This window comes from Coturnix japonica, chromosome 5 (assembly GCF_001577835.2).
Source record: "Coturnix japonica isolate 7356 chromosome 5, Coturnix japonica 2.1, whole genome shotgun sequence".
Taxonomy (NCBI): domain Eukaryota; kingdom Metazoa; phylum Chordata; class Aves; order Galliformes; family Phasianidae; genus Coturnix; species Coturnix japonica.
Window position 1 is genome coordinate 35,571,147 of NC_029520.1, and position 17,438 is coordinate 35,588,584.

Below are 17,438 nucleotides of genomic sequence, written 5' to 3' on the forward strand. Positions count from 1 at the left end.
AAGACACCAAGGAAGAGGTTAAGACACTTTCATATTGTACCTGCTGAAGAATGTCCCTGCTATTGAAGTCTTTAAGCTTTTTGCTCATGACAGTGACAAAGGAGCAAAGAACTGACAGAAAAGAGTAGTTAACCCAACCAAATAGCTCCCTGAAGCTGGTACACTTTCAGCACTTCAGAGACCAATAGCCTTATATGATTGTGGGCTAATTCTGTCTGCTTGGAAGCTGCACCACTAGACAGTGATTTCTTTCAGGAAGCAACTCCCTGACGTGCCACTCCAGGTTGAATGTCCTGTCTTAAGGAAGAATAGAAATCTCCAAACTGGCCCTGAAGGTCCAAGAGGTATAAATTCCTCTCAGTCTCTCTTATAGATGAAATATGACCTCCCTCTCATTCTTTCCTTCATATGCCCAGCTTAACTATTCCACATATTGAAGGCTACAGGGATGAGACATAGCCCTTGTATTCTAATTTATTCTCACCTCAGCCTCTGTGTAGTGGTAAAAACAGGAATAGAAGAGAGTGGTCACTAGTGGCATGTTGAGAATCGAGGCTTTGCGAGGGTATTTCCGAAATATCTCCGACTGCCCAGCCATCTCCAAGTGTCGATCATTGGTCTGAGGAAACAAAAAGAGTCAGGGCAGCCGTCTGACCCAGTATAGAGTATAGACCTGAGAAGAGTATTGTGAAAGCACAGCACCAGCACAGCCTCAATGTGCCCTCAAGTCTGAGGTCTGGTACTTCCCACGTGGGCCTGGGACAGCAGCATGGTTAGCAATTAAACTACACTAGCCAGATAGGCTGTTTGGATCCAGCATAGTATGAGTTAGGGACAGATAGGGTTCTCATAGTTAGTCACCTTCTGACCAGCAAAATAAAGGTTTCGTACCTCAATGATTATCTGTCTCTCCAGCAGGGTATAATGGTCTTGGATGTGGGAGATATCCTCAGCTGAAAATGGCAGCCTGACCATCCATGCAGAAAGAAAACACTGTCAGCAGCTCTTAATCCAGTATGCTTCTCTGCCGAATGTTCGCTACATATGCAGGGATGTGGGGAACACCTCCTGCTCTTCCCAGTCTTAGTGTCTCAAGCTCCTGCCCCACCAACCCTGTATTTGCTGCCTTCTCTGACAAGACAGGCTCTAGATAAAGAAAAACTATGTGGCATCCCTCATAGAACAACCTAAAGCTGACGCTATCAATTTCCTTAAGTGCTCAGGCACCCAAACATTTACCCTTCACACCCTTCAGAATATCTCTGAATGCATTTTTAGCCCCAGGTAAGCAGCAAAAGATGCTAAACTAGTGATCACCACTAACTGTTCCTCTCTGGTCTACATTATGTCCATAATACTGCACTACCCCTGAGGTAAAACTAGTATCAGTTCTGAAACTACATAAGTGCAGTGCTAGGACAGGGGTCTAATGCTCTTTATTACCAGCTTTTGTGAAGCACTCCTATCTAGTCCATTCTCTTGCATCTTTTCTTACCCAATGCAGCCTTTCAGAAATTCCCTCTTCTTTTCTACATCCTGGATGTTCAAATGCTCCCGGTACTGTGAGAGCTGGAGAGAGACAGAAAAAAAACAGTCTGTTCTTACGGATTTAGGACATATAGGACCTCAGGGGGCAAAACAGGAATGCAAAGCACTCAAATAAACAACCAGATACTTTGCAGCCAGCCACTCTCTGCCCTTCCCATGCTCTGCACTCCTTTGCCAAGGAGAGGGAGCTTCAGCTCCATGGAATACTCACAGCAACTTCCTCGGTCCTGTCTAGGAACCTAAAAAACAGAAGCAGCAGCATTAACTTGGAGGCAGGTTCCTAGCAGGGTGCTCAGCCCTGCCACATGGCTGGGCAAGCCCTCACCTGAGCAGATCCAGAAGCAGCTTCTGCTCACCCGTTTCTTTGAGGAAATGGATGAGATGACACAAGGCCACCTGCCGCACCTCCAGCTCTCGAAACAAGACCTCTGCAGGAAAGAGAGATACACATACGGGGGTAAAGCAAGTTAACATGACCAAGACTGTTGAGGCTAAGTGTAGTGCATGGAACTGCAAGTCTTTTGTATGTTTCAGCAGTATTAACCCAACTGTAGCCTGGAGAGCACAGGAGAAAGCTGTTCACTAGGCTGCAAAGTGGATTCACAGTGGAGTGCTACCTCTACAGATTCATTTTCATTTACCCAATCACCACCACCACTGACCAGTGCTCGAAGTTCTTCTTTGGGACTCTTCACTTGCATCACCAACCCCCCCCGACATCTTACCCACCACAAAAATATTTCACGCTCAGCAAAGCAGTGACACTTGAGCTGCTGGCTCTGTGCACCCAGTAGAAGAACTGGCCCCTTCATTCTTAACTGAAACACATGACAGAAACTGTGGCCCCAGCCACACTTACCTCTCCTTAGGGTCCGTTTCAGGAATATCAGGACCTGTGAGCACAGGGAGGAAGCTTTAAGCTGAACATAACAATCTTCACCATAATTAAGACAGACAACAAACTGCCAACCTGAGCCAAGATGTGGGGAAGCTTAATGCAAAGGGTCTCTGAAGGCACAGCTTCTACAACACTCAGGTGAATTCTGCTACCCATAGACACTGGACAAGCAGTGAGTGAGGGCCACAGTTGCCAGTTTATCTGGAGCTTAGCTAAGTGACATTGAGATTTACAAAGAAAAACCTTTCCCTGAAGGAGTTAAGGGCTTAGAAGACCTGGATCAGGGAAGCTCTGACACTGCAACTGCTGCCTGATGTTTTGGAAACCAGAAAAACTGGAGAGGCCCCTCAAGCCTTCTGTGCTGCAGTAAGCAGATTAAACCTTGGCCTTCAAGAAATCACTGCAAAAAAGTTTCTGGCTGACTCAGTTGTTAGTGCTCAATATAAACTCTGTAGACTGTCAGGAAAGCCAGCAGCAATACAGAACTTTTCAGCCACAGGCTTTGACAATTTTCAGTAAGTTCTTGTTTTGAACTAAAGAAAAACCACAGCCTAGCAAGATTATGTTGCCCAGTGACTGTATTCACACAAGCACCCTCTGTGGGACCATCCAGGAAGTTTCAGCTCTACATGGACACAGTAGGACTCACAGCTGTAATGACATTTCCATCATGTCTGGCCACAGCTTCATCCAAGAGCACTAGCTTGTCTTGCAGGGAGCGAAACCTCTCTAGAGAACAGACCTGGAGATAAAAAGAGATTTAAGTAGCTATACAGGACACCAGCAAATCTGCAGACTGAACCAAGTCCAAAGGTGTTACCTATTCTTCCCATGTGAGCCCTTCAGCAACACAAATAACTGCTCCACCAACCACCAAAGAAGTATTCCTTTGGCTGGAACCATGTGCTGCATGATCCCTGGCAATCTGTCAGCTGGGCGCATACAGATAGCCCTTATTACTGCCTGGGTTAAAACAGCAGACATGCATTCAGCACAAGCACACTTGCAACAAGCAAAACTTCTCTGCATGCTATAAGCCACCAACTCTGACAGGAGGAGGAAAACTCTGAAGCAATGTTTCCACGAAAGAAAGTAGAAATATAGAGTTGCACAACTCTTCCTTCTTACTTCGTAACCGTAGCCTCTGTCAGCCTTTTGTCCATCTGTCCCCCTTTGAGGAGACATATGCAAAGCAAAACCACATTAAGAACAAGTAGATTCAAAAGCACTTTAAGGACGATCCCCTGCACACAGTTCTTGTGGGCTTACTGCAAACTGAGGCAGTCGAGACCAACAATCCAGCTCCACTGTAACCAATATTGCTTCTGTCTTCTTCCATCCTTTTGCCAATGAGGAAGGGAACTAAGGCCTCATTATCTTAAACCTCTTCCAAAAAACCCAGCACCAGGGAATAGAAAGGGTATAGGGAGGCACAGCAGTGCAGTCAGTGAAAGTGCAGACACTTTCTGTCTCAGACTATCTAAAGGGATGACTCAAGCAACAACCCAACAAAACCCTGCAGCTCTCCTGAAGCGCCACTTGGCAAAGCAACAGACAAGCACAGCACACCATTCCGGTCAGATGCTGCAAGCAACACAGATTCCCCTCCTGCTCCTGGCATAGTCAGAAGCACAGGAGTGTGTAAAGCAGTTTGTGAGCAGTCACCCTCTCCAGCAAGCAGACAGAAGAGGGATGCCCTTACCTTGCCCCTCTGCATTCGCCGGACTGTATCTCTGGGGCTCCAGTCATTGCTGTAATCCTGCCACAAGAGAAACAGAGCTTAGGAGACAAGCCTTTAGACAAGCCAATTTCCATTTGAGCTGGATTAGTGATGGCCCAGCCTTAACTTCTCAGTCATTCAGATGCTCCAGGATGGTTAGCAGTACATGTCCTCAGTCTTCTGGTATAGATGCTGGGCATTCAGAGTCTATATGCTGGCTGGGGAGAAAGGTAGAGGCTCAGAAGTTAACAGAAAATCTTTTTATTGCTTTGGTAAAAGGACCATCACCATATCATTTACATGAAGTGCTATTCAATAGGTTGTCTTCCCTGCACATAAAAGCTCCAATGTTGCTTACAGAAGGACAAACAAAATACATACAAAAGTAAGAAATCCAGAACTGAGGCTAAAGGAATCACTTCCTTACTACAATTCAGACTTCAGGGGGCCTTCCACAACAGTGTGGAGAACCCAACAGCTTCAGGCAAGTGCCTGGAGATTTGCACAGGACTAATACAGTGCAAGAAGACTAAAACCTGCAGTTAGACTGTCTTCAGGTAATACACTACAGGTGCTGCAGTGACCAAAACTCCTCCCCCTGAGCTTGCAGACACTACAATCTGGAAGCATCATATAAAAGGTGGTATGAGCCCCTCCTCAGAACTCAAGACTCCAAGAATGCATCTACGATTTTGTGAGCCAGTGACTGTAACGCAGTCTTCTGCCTCAAAAGAGACAAAGAAAGGGAGCAACCAGAACAAGCTCAGGGGACAACGAATGAGAATTAATCAAAAGCTTATTGAAAGACCAGATAGATGGGGGGGGGGGGGGGGAAGGTAGATGCAGTCCCTTCCCATACTAGGGGACCACTGCACACGAGTCTGAGATGTTCCAAGCATAAACAGCTCAGAACTGCTATGGAAACACCCATAGAGAACTTTCAAGTTGCACCAGTGAAATTCAATCCTTCTTGGGGTCTGTGTTAATCTGTGTGGCCAGCTGTGCTACTAGCGTGCATGCCTGTATCTGTTGGGAACACATGCTCAGCTTTGGTACTGATTGAACCCGGGGACATGGAATTACAACTTCACATCTACTAGGTTGGCACAGGAAGAATTCACCTGGTCCCCAAACCCCCTAGATTCTGCAACACATAAAACTGCCTCTCTGGAAGAAGAACATTCCTGACAATCGTACCTCACCTCTCTGCTCCCTAATCAGGGTGAGGCATTACAGTGATTCATGAATGCGGATTAGAAACCTTTACGTTTCATTTCAAAAGCCTAAGTGATGCCAATTCATCAGATCCAGAATTAAAGAGGTAATCATTTTCACAGAGATTGCTGGGCAAGAAGGAAAAACTAATATCCCCCAACAAAATTCCTTATTTCTGGGAAGAAACAGAAAACACTTAAATTACTATGAAGCTGACTCCACATTTCGCAGCTCCCTTTTCTAATCCCTGCATTGTCCTCTGGTGTCTGAAACAGCAATCAATTGCTTTTTATGAAACCCTTAGAGTACTGTCATATGAGCTGCTCACCTTGTATTCAGCTTTTGGTCTGCGCAGTTCTGGGGCATAGTTTTTAACTCCTGTGTCTGAGAAGGCTGGGAAAAAAACAGGACAAAACTGAGTAGCACATCAAAATCCTGATTCATACCCACTTCCAAAACTGCCCTTTTTTTGGTTTCTGTGGTCGAAGATGCAAAGTCGAGCATCAAATGGCAGTGTAAAGTTGCTCTTAACCCAAAGGTCATCGCTACATAATCAGACTCCCTCAAATCATCATGGTGACACTTGTTCTGGTTTGTTGAACAACTTTCAGACAACTGATTTCTGCAGTGCTATGAAAATGACACTGCCCTCCATTGGAGATACTTTGGTTTATGTAAACCTGCACTCTCCCAAAGAGAGATAGGGATTAGAAACTTACCATCTGAAAGGGATGGCAAACTTGGAAGTCTGTTTCGTCCTGCAATCAAAACAAAAGTCATGAAAGACTCTTTGCTGGCACATCTCTTGCAGAGGGAACGCAAGTTCAGGCTGCCACCTGGTGAGCTGTCGCTATGCCAGTGTAGCACAAGCCATTCTCATAAAGTGATTCACGCTACTGGCACAGCTGGGGTTCACCTACTTTGCAGTCTGAATCTTTGAAATAGTCTGTGGCATCATAAATCATACTGCATCCTAGCCCTATCTCTCTGCTCATTGTCACAGCTAGGAAAGGTTATAGAGCCTTAATTTGCTCATCTACCTGCAAAGCAGAGGCTCCAGCATGCAGTATTGCTTAGGCCAATGCAACACCACCACTAGGGCTGCAATTTTGATGCCTTTAGTTATCACATTATTATTATTAAACACGTTAGTAGAAAAACACCAAAAAGTGACAAAGTAAAAATTGGCTTGCTGTCCTTTGAAGTAACAGAGCTGAACTTTTGCAAGCTGTTTAATTCCCTTCAGTGACCTGCTGCACAATCCCCAGCCAGCAGCTACACTACCACTGCTGCTACCTGGTGTCTTTTGAAACAACCAACAGCAGCCAGTTGAGCTCCAACTAAAGGACAATCAAGCCATTTTCTCCACAGTGCTGAGGGTCAAATGAGGCCTACACGGATCAAGCAAGTCCTTTTGTAGCCTGTTCTTTTCCATTATGAAAACAGACTGCAGTCATCATCCATGCTCTACCTTCCTATTCTTGTTAAGCTTGGTTCTACAGAAGCCAAAATCTTCAAAGCCATGTCCCTTAATGAAAGAGCTGGGCACCTCTGCGCAAGACAGGCACAGTCACCAACTTCTGAGCTACCATAGAGAAAAAGAATTCAAGCTTCCCTGTTTTATAACACACTGAAATGATTTACACAAGGTAACGCAATTTCTCCTTGATACCCCTGAGGGAAAAGCCACACGTGGCACCTCACCTTTGAACAAGCTGCTCAGGGAATATGAGGAAACCTGCTTGGGAAGAGCAGCATAGGAGGAAGAACCCTTCTGTAGGCTGGTGTCTCGACCCTCCAGGGAGCTGCTGCTGCTGCTGGACGCTGTCTCTTTGATTGACCAGGAGATGCCTATGCACACACAAAGGTAATTTAGAACAGAGAATGAGAAAACCACTCTGTAAATAAAGATCTTGTGGCAGGGCAGGAATATTACCAAGAGTGCCCTGGTCAGCTCTGCACCAGCACATCAGCAAAGCTAGACCCCCAGCAAAGAATTTCATAATTTTTTTTTTTAATACTTATTAAACAGTTGCCTACTGCCCTCCACAAATGGAGGTCCCAAAACCAGTGAAGTGACTGGGCATGGCTTGTGAACTCACATCCATCATCCCTAGAAACACACTTACGGTGTTCTTTCAGACTTTAACCACAGGAGACAGCTTATCAACACTGAAACATGGAATGTCTCCTTAAAGCACTGCAGGGACAAAGCAGGGTAAACTTTAAATGGTGACAGACAACAGTGTGAATGAGAATTCTGCAGGTCAGTAGAGCCTGGTGTGTATGAGGCCATAACATCCAAAATATCTGCTCTATGCTCAGATATATACTGGGGAACCAAAACGAACTCCATCCACTCATCTGTGCTCCATCTTTATACTCTTTGGGCCTCAGCAGACCCACGTGGGGACCCCAGGATCACAGAGCTCGGCCTCGGAGGGCTGACAGGGCAAGGTGACATGGGACAGCCACATAATGGGAGAAGCCAGCCCCAGGGCCAGCCCGCAGCACCCCGCACTTACTTCCCACGGGCTCCCCGCTCCAGCTGACCTTCTCCAGGTCATCATCGTCATCATCAACGATGTCCCGAAGGCTGTTCACTGCCCGCTTAGACTCCTTCAGCTGCGGGAGGGAGACAGTTTGCACACACAGCACAGTGCGGGGTGGGGTGAGGCGGGTCGGGGGCTGGGCTCCTACCTGGGACAGCTCGTCATCCTCATCGTCGAAGGTGAAGGCCCTGAACTTAGAGCTGTGCCAGTACTCCTCCTCGTCCGCCCGCGCTCTGCTCATCTACAACGGCACCACAAGGCACCATGAGGCACCACGAGGCCTCAGCCCCGTCCCATCCCACCCCGCCAGGCTCAGCCCCGCACCGCCGCTCACCTCCCCGCCGCAGGCAGCAGCTGGCACCGGACACAGGGCGGCCCGCCCGCCGCCTCCCACCCGGCCTGTGCCGCAGTCGGACCGCGAGCCCCGCTGCGCAGCGCTCGATAGTGCTGGGCCGGAGCTGCTGCCGGGGGCCGCGCTGTGACAGCGGGACTCGGGGCGGCCCAGGGAGGCCCGGTTGATCCGGGAGCCGCGGGTCAGGGGTGGAGCGTGCGGCGGAACGGAGATAGCAGGCCTGGGAACGCGGGAGGCACCGGAAGGGACCTTGCCGGTGCCGGAAGCCGGGAGGTGGCGCGGGGCCGGCGGTTCTAGCAGTTTCCACGGGCGGTCGGAGCGGCGGCGGCGGGACCCATGGCCAAGTGGGGGGAGGGAGACCCGCGGTGGATCGTGGAGCAGCGGGCGGACGCCACCAACGTCAACAACTGGCACTGGTGAGCGGTCAGCGCCCGTTGACGCGCTTGGGGCTGGGAGCTCTGTTGTGGGGGTGGTCGTGGGCCCGTCATCGTGTGGCGTCACGGCGGGCCGCTTGGTGTTCCCTTAGGACGGAGCGGGATGCGTCCAACTGGTCCACGGAGCGGCTGAAGGCGCTGCTGCTGCCCGTCAGGGTGGAGGGCGAGGAGGGCGCCTGCGAGGTGACCGAGGTGAGCAAGCTGGACGGGGAGGCCTCCATCAACAACCGCAAGGGAAAGCTCATCTTCTTCTACGAGTGGGCCATCAAACTGGCCTGGACGGGTGAGTGGTGGCGGCCGGTCCGAGTGCAAGATGACTGATGCTTACAAAGTGCTGCGATACCATACAAGGCTGCGTGTGGAGCAGCTGGAGTAGGAAGCGTTAATCTGAACAAAACCATTGTCGTTGTAGGCACCTCGACCACAGGAGTGAAGTACAAAGGTTACGTGGAGATTCCTAATCTCTCGGATGAGAATGACATTGATGAAGTGGAGGTAAGCCCAGCTGCAGGCCGGTGCTTCTGGGTGCCCCTCTGGTTTAGGAGGAATTCACAGCACATGAGTATCCCTCTTCTGTAGAAACTTTGAACGTTAAAGATACAACATAACTTTAGCAGTCTGTCTGTTGAATTTCAGTCTTCTAGTTGTATGGGTTGCATCAGATATGAAAGTTTTTAGGTAGATGTGTATGTAAATATAGGCTGACAGTAGGTGAAGCAAAAGACTTCAAAGATGTGCTGCTATGTCTGAAGGCATAGCTAAAGTCCCTCTGTGGTGTTGTATCAAGCATTGAAAAGGTCGTGTGGGTATTGGTTTGTTAACAAGCATCTATCCTTCCTGTTTAGATCCTTGTCAGCCTTGCTAAAGATGAGCCTGACACTGACTTGAAGACCCTGATGAAGGAAGAAGGTGCAAAAAAAATCAGAGAAGCAATAAAAACTTACATTAGCACTCTTAAAACAGGTATGTAAGAAGAAAAGGCCTTATGAGACCTGGGTGGGTTAGTGTTGAATGTGAAGGGAGGAGGGAGTACCAGTTCCTCGTGCCATCTATTCAAGAAGGTGTCTGTGCAACAAGACACCTGTGTGTCTCTTGGAAATGGTTAGTAGTTGGCAAGAACTGGTGTTATCTCTGGGCACTGTAGCACAAGCCAGAAATACTGCCTTCAGTGGTGATCCAATCATTAACAGTGTTTCATGGCTGTCCTTTGCGTAGTGAAGCTCAGTGATAGAGGGAAACAAAGCCAGTAAGATGTGTTTATTACCATACCAGTGCAGAACATCACGTACTACACATGGTACAATCTGAGCTTCATCTTGCTCTCTCCCACCAAAGATGGCTTTTCTCTCTTGTTACGCTGCTAAAGGCATGTAGTGCTGTTTGGGTTTGAGAGCAACTGACAACCTGAAATAGCTCTGCAGATTTTGCTGTTGTCAGTGAGTGAACTGTCTCAGCATCTGGAACAAAACGTTGACTTAGAATATAAACTGATTCCAGCAGTGTGCCTTGGTTGAGTTCAGCTGTGCGCTGTTGTATGGGATGGAAATATTAAAGTTACTTTTATATCTGTTTTACTGTATTATGCCGTTTGTCGTTCAAGTTGTGTTCAAACCACTGCTGGTTGCTCATCTTGGCTCATATTTTGGTTTCCTTGGGTGTTAAGTTTGTGTGCAAGTTGGAAGGTGCAGTCACCCAAAAGAAGATGAGAATGCTGTTTGAACAGCTTCATGTGATCTTGTGGGCTGGAATAAAGAACAGTTGGTGGGAAATAAATATTGCAGCATGCAAGGTTATACAGTTTTTAATAAAGCTCTGATGTATGATGGAATTTTGCTAATGTGAACAGATGAAGAGGAAGGAGTGAGCCAACTGTTCTTTAATTGGTAAAGGCAGAAGTGAAAAAGCTATATAAAAAGCAAACATAAAGACAAAAGAGGCTTGAAACTTCTAGTGGAGCTGCACAAGTACTGCTGGACAGGGCACTGGTAGGAACTCCCCTGGGCTCCAGGGTTTATTACTGCTATGTTGCTTAAGAAGATAAATTTAAAATGGAGTTGGAAGTAACTTGATTCTGTGCTACAGTGGTCTGAAAAAGGGACAGACAGCTTGGTCTGTAAAGGAATGGAAAAGTATGATTGATGTAGATCAAGATAAAAGTACTTGGAATCTGGTTGCTATTTGTATTGGAGAGTGAGAGGAAAAAAGCAACGTGAGTGCAAGGCAAACCTTGATGCGAAAATGCCAAGTGTAAGACGGTGTATGTTTGGGCTAGGCATAAAAAAGAAGCTCCTGTTACTGTGGACAAGATTTGTTACAGCCTTTGGTAGGGAGTAGTGGGTGCGACGTGAGACCTGTTTGCTTCTTCTTTATTTTGATTTCTTTTAGCTGGTTTCAAGATGCGGGTGATAGCAAATGCAGGACAGAAATCAGGAAGGCCTTTTCAGTTGTGTGTTTGAGAGAACAGATAAAAGGCTCGCTTGATCTTTTATTAGTTTCATGAGCACATTTCTGTCTTTCCAGAATTCACCCAGGGCATGATACTGCCCACAGTGAATGGTGAACATACGGACACAGCACCTCAGGTGGCACCTAAAGTGAAAGACAACAAGGTAAATAAAACTACAAACGTGCATTTGGAACTCTGACAGAGAGCATGGCTTATTAGATACTGGGGCTTATAAGAGCAGCTTCTGCTTATAGGATATGTGCTTACTAAGTAGCAGTCTGTGGTGCAGGCCTTTTGCCGTTTGTGGCACATGATATTTCTTCATTCAAGCAGACTGATAAATCTGCTCTTTGTACTCAAAGTATTGCGTCTTTTCCCAAGGGCTTTGTTTTTTCTGTTGGATACATGACTGCTTGTTGAGGTCTTGGAGCAAAAAATGGGTGTGTTCCAGTTTTATTTGTTGTTTTGCTAGACGGCTGCTAGCAGCAGTACTGCCACAGCACAGTCCAAGTCCATAGGAGTCAAGATCCCTACGTGTAAGATCAGCTTGAAGGACACGTTCTTAACATCTCCTGAAGAGCTCTACCGGGTGTTCGTTACTCAAGAGGTAACTCCAGGCTCATTGTGAGAACTGTTGTTTGCTGCACATAGGGGGTTGTTCCTAAGAAGCTTTTAAAGGCATTCTGTTGGACACTCATAATCCATGTGAATGGAATAAGAAAGCTGGTCTGTAGAACAGTTGCTAGTGAGGGCGAGTGGTTCTTTTCCCTTGGTAAGCAAAATGCTGCCGTATCAGCTGTAGCCTTGCTTTTCCAGCCAGGGCAGTGTTTTTGTCTTTCCTTGGTGAAGAACTTATTCTTACCTCCTCCTCCAGAAGTTTTGTAGCTGGATGGAAGGTATTAGGCAACAATTCTGCAAGCAGATAATGTCAAGTAACCCAGGTCTCTTCCTGAATTCTTTTCAGATGGTCCAAGCTTTCACCCACGCAAACGCAGCCCTGGAGGCTGAAAAAGGAGGCAAGTTTCAGTTGCTGGATGGCAGTGTCACAGGAGAGTTTGTTGACCTAGTAAGTATTAACTAATGCAGCTGCAGCTTGCTTTGGGGCAGCCTTTTTGCTTTTGAAAAAGCAGTTTTTCAATAGTCCTTCAATTTGCTAGTTGCAATTCCCTAAGCTGTGTCCCACTAGTTAATTGCTGTGGCTACTGAAGAGCTTCTTGTTGTATGAGTGTGTATGGGACTTAGGTCTGGGGAAAAAAGCTGTCGTCTAGTCCTGCATCTGTCCTGTGTCTGTGCTATCTTATTATTTATTGAGTATGGGAGAGGTGTTAATTGTAGTAACTGACCCTTTTCATCTTTATACCTCCTGTCATTTTATTCTTCTGGGCTGAGTTCCTTATCTGCTTCAGCCTGGCCTATTTTCCAGGAAGATGGGTGGAAAGAAAAGGCCATTTAAAATCAGTCTGTGGTGTTCTCAGGAGACTCTTTTAAGGACTTCAGATAAGCACAGTTACAGTTGTTTTCAATTAGATGGCAAAAATTGCAAAAATAAAGATTGATTCTCACTCTCTTTGTTTTTAAGGTCCCTGAGAAGCAACTTGTTATGAAATGGAGATTTAAGTCTTGGCCAGCTGGTAAGTTGTCCAAATAGGCCTGTGGTATTACAGCTCTAGCCTGTGTTTGAAGAATTCCAGCCCTGCTTGCCACTCTTCACTCTGGGGAGTCACCAGAGTGTCTTAGCCAGGCTCATACATTACACAGTCAAGTCACAGTCATGAGCTACCACCAATGCAGCAGGTAGGGATTAGGAATGAAGTAGCAGCTTCCATTTGCTTGGCTGTGGCTGCAACTGCAGCTGCTTTGAACCCCATGGAAATGGAGCTCTCTCCAACCTCTCTTTGTAAGGAAGGCCTGCAGCTGTGGTAAATAAATCCTTCTTGGAAGGATCCTGAGAAGTGTTTGTAAATGGTGCTCTGTAAGAGAAGGAGCTCCTCAGGACATGAAGTGCTGTACTGCACCCTGCTGACAGGTTTGTTTTGTTTCCTTTAGGGCACTTTGCAACAATTACCTTGAATTTCACTGACAAAGGTGGTGAGACAGAGGTGTGCTTGGAAGGCAAGGGAATTCCTGCCAGTGAGGAGGAGAGAACAAAGCAAGGCTGGCAGCGCTACTACTTTGAGGGTATTAAACAGACATTTGGCTATGGTGCCCGCTTGTTTTAATAATGGTTGTTAAGAAGATGATGCCTGAAGATCTCTGCCACGTGGACTGATAAATTTCTCACCTCTCCCTTTCTAATCTTGGCCCTGCTGCTGGGTAGAGTGGGATGACAGGTGATGAGGAAAGCCATTGAGCAGCACCACTTTCAGTCCCTCGCTGCTTCATGCATGTCTCGTGCTGCAGGGGATTCTCTTACATGTACATACTTCTATTGCTAAATAAACCTAACTTAAAAAAAAAAAACCACGTACTTGTGTCCTCAGATGGGCTTAAGTTCAAAGGTTTAGTGGCCAGACTGAGGAAGGGATCTGTCTGGAAATACGCTGATCAACGAGGATTGTTGATCCCAATGTGATTTACTTCTCATTTCTGGATGCACAGGGGGCATGAGCTTGGTGCAGTTTTTAGTTTGAGCAGCTGCTTGTTTTCTTTCTGCTTTTGATCTGCTAATAAATGTTTCAAACCCTTGCCATTTTTGAAGGGATCTAAGATCCTGTTAAAGCCGTGCCTCTCCTCCCTTGCATATCCCTCTCTTTACTCAGTCCTTTCATGTACTTACAGCAGCCCGCACTATGGGAATGCCAATCATTTAGTCACCCAGTGTCCAAGAAAATCAGCTGACCACTGCTGGGGAAACTCCCACCACCTACACGATGGTTTCAGCAAGGGTCAGCTACCTCCAAGAGCTTCAGGCCAAAACAAACTAGTCTCTCAGCGGGGGTGGGATTTGTTCCCCTAAAATAAACAAGGTGCAATTCTTCTGGCTGACCCCACTTCAGCTGTTGCTTCTGTGGGGGAGGAAGAGACAACTGCTCATCTGCTGGTGCAGTTCGTTCTCAGAGGTGTCTTCTGAAGCCCTGTAAGTGTCTTGCAGGGTGCAGAAGGCTGACATGGTATACATGTACTGACATTACTGCACAGCATGTATTTGATTTTAGACAATCCCAGGCTGAAACATGGGCATTGTGAAACATCTGGGCTAGCATATATGCTCACAGAGAACATAACAGCTCTGATAAGAGAAGAGCCAAATTATCTGAAAACAGAAGATAAGCTCATTCTAAGTTAACTTGAACCAACCCAGTACCTGAACTGCACTGTACTGGCAGTGCTTGGGCTGCTGACCACACTGTGGCAGCAGTGCTGCTGTCTGCACGGCCTCACTGGCACAGCTGAGCAAGGGCAGCAGAAGGCAGGCTGAGCTAATCACCTGCTGCTGGAAAACTAGGAAGTGGGACAGGAAGGCAGCTGAAGTGGAATTTTAATTGCCTTCCTTTCATCACAAATTGAGTTTACATTGGGCATCCTGCTGCTACTCTAATAGGACACGCTTTGGCCTCAGCCAGCAGCCTCTGAGAGCGGGAGCTCTCAGGCTCTGGGTTTTGCTGAAAGGCTGAGGGCTCATCTTCCAGCAGAACTGACAGCTGTGAGTTATGCCAGTGCTGCCCCAGCTGGCTCCATGCCCCTTGGGCTGGCAGCCCCCACAGGACTGGTAGGCAGGCTGGGGCTGCTCTTTGCAACAGTGCATGAAATTCAACCCCCCCTGAAGAAGGAGAGCTTGCGCTGAAACACCAGGCTCAGAGCTAGCACTTTGGCCAAGGGACAGAAGGTACCAGGATATACTCACTGCGCTGGGGCACAGGAGTGGCAATACCTTCCATTACTGCTGCTGAGCATCACTTTATGCTGGTGAAAGTCTGCTTGTTCTCAGCAAAGTATCCACCTGTTCATCTAAAGGTGACATCTGGTGCAGCCATACAGATGCTAATGAGGTGCCCTAGACCTTTGCTTTGCTTGGAAGCATTAGGAGATCCAGACACAGTTTGCAGAACCTCAGCTATCTGGGGCAGGGAGAGAGGGATAGGTAAGATGAGAAAGAAGAAGAAGAAAAAAAACAGCCAACGGCTATTAAACAAAACATCCACCACATCTGGCCTGAGAAGTCTCCTGGCCACCAGCTGCTGGCAGTAGAGAAAACAAGTCAGGGAAGCAGCAACAGCCTTCCCTTCTCTTTGCTCTTTCTTTCTTGTCAATGGCTGTTGGCTGCCACCAGAGGCTGGATGCTGCTTTTGGCAGATGTGTTACTAGCAAGAGCCAAGTGGACCAGGAAAGGCCTAGTAGAGCTCTAATGACCCCAGTACATTTCAGTCCTGAATAACTGATAAAAGCCTGAAATAATTTAAAGCACCACTGGTGCCATGAAGTCCTCACAGATCAAGATGAGAGTTGAAAATATTCTTGACTAAACTGTAAAGTGATTCAGGAGAAAACAAACAAACAGACGCACATTTGACCTTGTTGAATTGCAAAGCTTTGCACTGGGACAGGAACAACCAGTAACATGCATACAGGGGGGATGAGACAGGCTTGGAGCATGGCTGTGAATGATGTTTAAGCTGGGTGGGTTATGGTGAATTCTCAAAAGAGTGTAGATTCAAATAATGACAGAAGAGAACAAAAGCTGCTCAAGCGGGTCACTGTTTGTAGACTCTGTGAATAAATCTTTCCACAGAGCATTAAGACACACAGCTTTGTTCTGAGCCTGCATGCATCAAGCAAGACATGGCTTACGTGGAGAAAGTCCAGCAGTGGGCAACAAGAATGAGTGCAGCTTCTGAGGAAAACCTGACAGACAGCATTTGTTTAGTCTGAAGATGAGAAGATAGAGGAGCAAGGCAGGGGAAGAGGGATTGCAGCGATAAAAGTCTGCAAATATGTGAGAGGTAGGAGCAAATAAGGAAATAATATGCTCTCTGTGACCGCTGCAGATAAGATGCACCAGACTTAAAACCTAAAGGATTTAGGCTGGCTGCTAGGAAAATGTGACTCCCTGCAAGAACAGTAAAGCTGAGGAATAATGTGACCCTTCCATCTCTGAAAAGCATTAAGACCAGAAGAAGGACCCATTGGTCCTCATGATTTACTCACACCCCACAGCAGGGCTACGCAATTTCAGAACGCTCCATATAAATCCATTATCTGTGATCCACCACTCTGGATGCAAAGGCCATGATGTCTGGGGGATGCCTTTCTCCTGGCACCTCAGAGGCCCCATGGTGGTCCCACCAAGTGCTTGCTCAGCTCCCAGAGCCAGTGCCTGCAGGACAGCCCAGCAGGGCCTGCTGGGGATCAGACCACCTGGGGTCCTTGTGTGGGGCCTGGCAAGGCAGAGCTGTGGTCCCTACTGCCAGGCCCCATGCTGGGTAAGGAGAATAGCTGACATACCTTCAAGGATCTGGAACAAAGCAGAGGCCAGGCCCCGCCAGCTGGGCTCATCCCCGGCATTTCTGAGGGGCAGCTGGCTGCTGCCTGGCAGGGGAAGGAGGGCGAGAAATTCCTTTCCTGATTGTGAACATGGGGGCCCATCCTCTGTGGCATAATGTGTTGCTACAGTGAGGAACCTTCGCAGGCTAGAATGCTCGATTTCTGCCTGGAAGGGTATTTTTCTCATCTCTGGAGGCTCAGGTTTAAGTCAAGGCACAAGGGCTGTCATCACAACCACACTTTGCTGTGTTTCAGGCTAAGGCCAGACCTTGTGCCCCAGGCTGCTCCACTCTGCTGCACGTTAGGTGCCAGAGAAGCGGTGTGTCCAGCAATGGCACCAGGCAGCTGTGGAGCAGAGCCACCCGCTGCTGTCCCAGATAGACTCTGACAGAGGAGCAGCCAGAACAAGGCAAAAGGAGTAAGAAAAAGGGAGGGAAAACAGCTGGAAATAACAAGAGCTTGCTTGGAAATGGTCACAATTTATGCAGCAAATTAACAGCCACAAAAAGCTGTGATTCCCTGGAAAGCTTTGCTAATCCTTCTGCTATCATTAGCTTCTGGCTATGGAGCTTGTTTGCCAAGTCAGTTTTCCAGCTGAGAAGATGTTGGGTTTTCCTCATCTGCTCTCATGCACAACACCTGTTAGAAGCAGGGTGCTCCTGTGAGGGCTGAGTATGGAATAAATCCTGTCATCAGGGCGAAGGCACAGGCAATATACCTTCCAGCAGACCCCAGTGATACTGTAGGGGATTTCCATCCTTCTGAGCAGGATTTCAATTCCTGTAGCCCTCC

General features: G+C 47.4%; 2 protein-coding genes across 2 annotated transcripts in view; one reads left to right on the forward strand and one right to left on the reverse strand.

Annotated features, from left to right (window-relative positions):
- Nucleotides 1-8,465, reverse strand: part of VIPAS39 (VPS33B interacting protein, apical-basolateral polarity regulator, spe-39 homolog) — a 12,150-nt gene extending 3,685 nt beyond the window's left edge. The window contains exons 1-14 of the mRNA XM_015865194.2: nucleotides 8,268-8,465; nucleotides 8,082-8,174; nucleotides 7,907-8,006; nucleotides 7,086-7,232; nucleotides 6,101-6,139; nucleotides 5,710-5,774; nucleotides 4,149-4,205; nucleotides 3,096-3,188; nucleotides 2,408-2,441; nucleotides 1,874-1,976; nucleotides 1,760-1,787; nucleotides 1,496-1,569; nucleotides 892-967; nucleotides 485-619 (exon numbers count right to left, since the gene is read on the reverse strand). Coding sequence (XP_015720680.1) covers nucleotides 485-619; nucleotides 892-967; nucleotides 1,496-1,569; nucleotides 1,760-1,787; nucleotides 1,874-1,976; nucleotides 2,408-2,441; nucleotides 3,096-3,188; nucleotides 4,149-4,205; nucleotides 5,710-5,774; nucleotides 6,101-6,139; nucleotides 7,086-7,232; nucleotides 7,907-8,006; nucleotides 8,082-8,174 — 1,044 coding nt within the window. The 5' untranslated portion in view covers nucleotides 8,268-8,465. The remainder of the gene's footprint in view (nucleotides 1-484; nucleotides 620-891; nucleotides 968-1,495; nucleotides 1,570-1,759; nucleotides 1,788-1,873; nucleotides 1,977-2,407; nucleotides 2,442-3,095; nucleotides 3,189-4,148; nucleotides 4,206-5,709; nucleotides 5,775-6,100; nucleotides 6,140-7,085; nucleotides 7,233-7,906; nucleotides 8,007-8,081; nucleotides 8,175-8,267) is intronic.
- A 71-nt stretch (nucleotides 8,466-8,536) lies between these two features.
- Nucleotides 8,537-13,625, forward strand: AHSA1 (activator of HSP90 ATPase activity 1). The gene is made up of 9 exons (XM_015865195.2): nucleotides 8,537-8,701; nucleotides 8,812-9,002; nucleotides 9,132-9,214; nucleotides 9,565-9,682; nucleotides 11,240-11,328; nucleotides 11,638-11,772; nucleotides 12,130-12,231; nucleotides 12,745-12,796; nucleotides 13,212-13,625. The coding sequence occupies exons 1-9, from the start codon at nucleotides 8,622-8,624 to the stop codon at nucleotides 13,382-13,384; spliced, it is 1,023 nt and encodes a 340-aa protein (XP_015720681.1). The 5' UTR covers nucleotides 8,537-8,621; the 3' UTR covers nucleotides 13,385-13,625.
- Nucleotides 13,626-17,438: the final 3,813 nt, after the last annotated feature.

Excerpts from the sequence above, each read along its gene's own strand:
- AHSA1 (XM_015865195.2), top strand. The coding sequence starts at position 8,622 with ATGGCCAAGTGGGGGGAGGGAGACCCGCGGTGGATCGTGGAGCAGCGG. Across the intron at positions 11,773-12,129 it reads GGGTGTTCGTTACTCAAGAG|ATGGTCCAAGCTTTCACCCA; the intron begins GTAACTCCAGGC and ends AATTCTTTTCAG. Across the intron at positions 12,232-12,744 it reads CAGGAGAGTTTGTTGACCTA|GTCCCTGAGAAGCAACTTGT; the intron begins GTAAGTATTAAC and ends TTTGTTTTTAAG.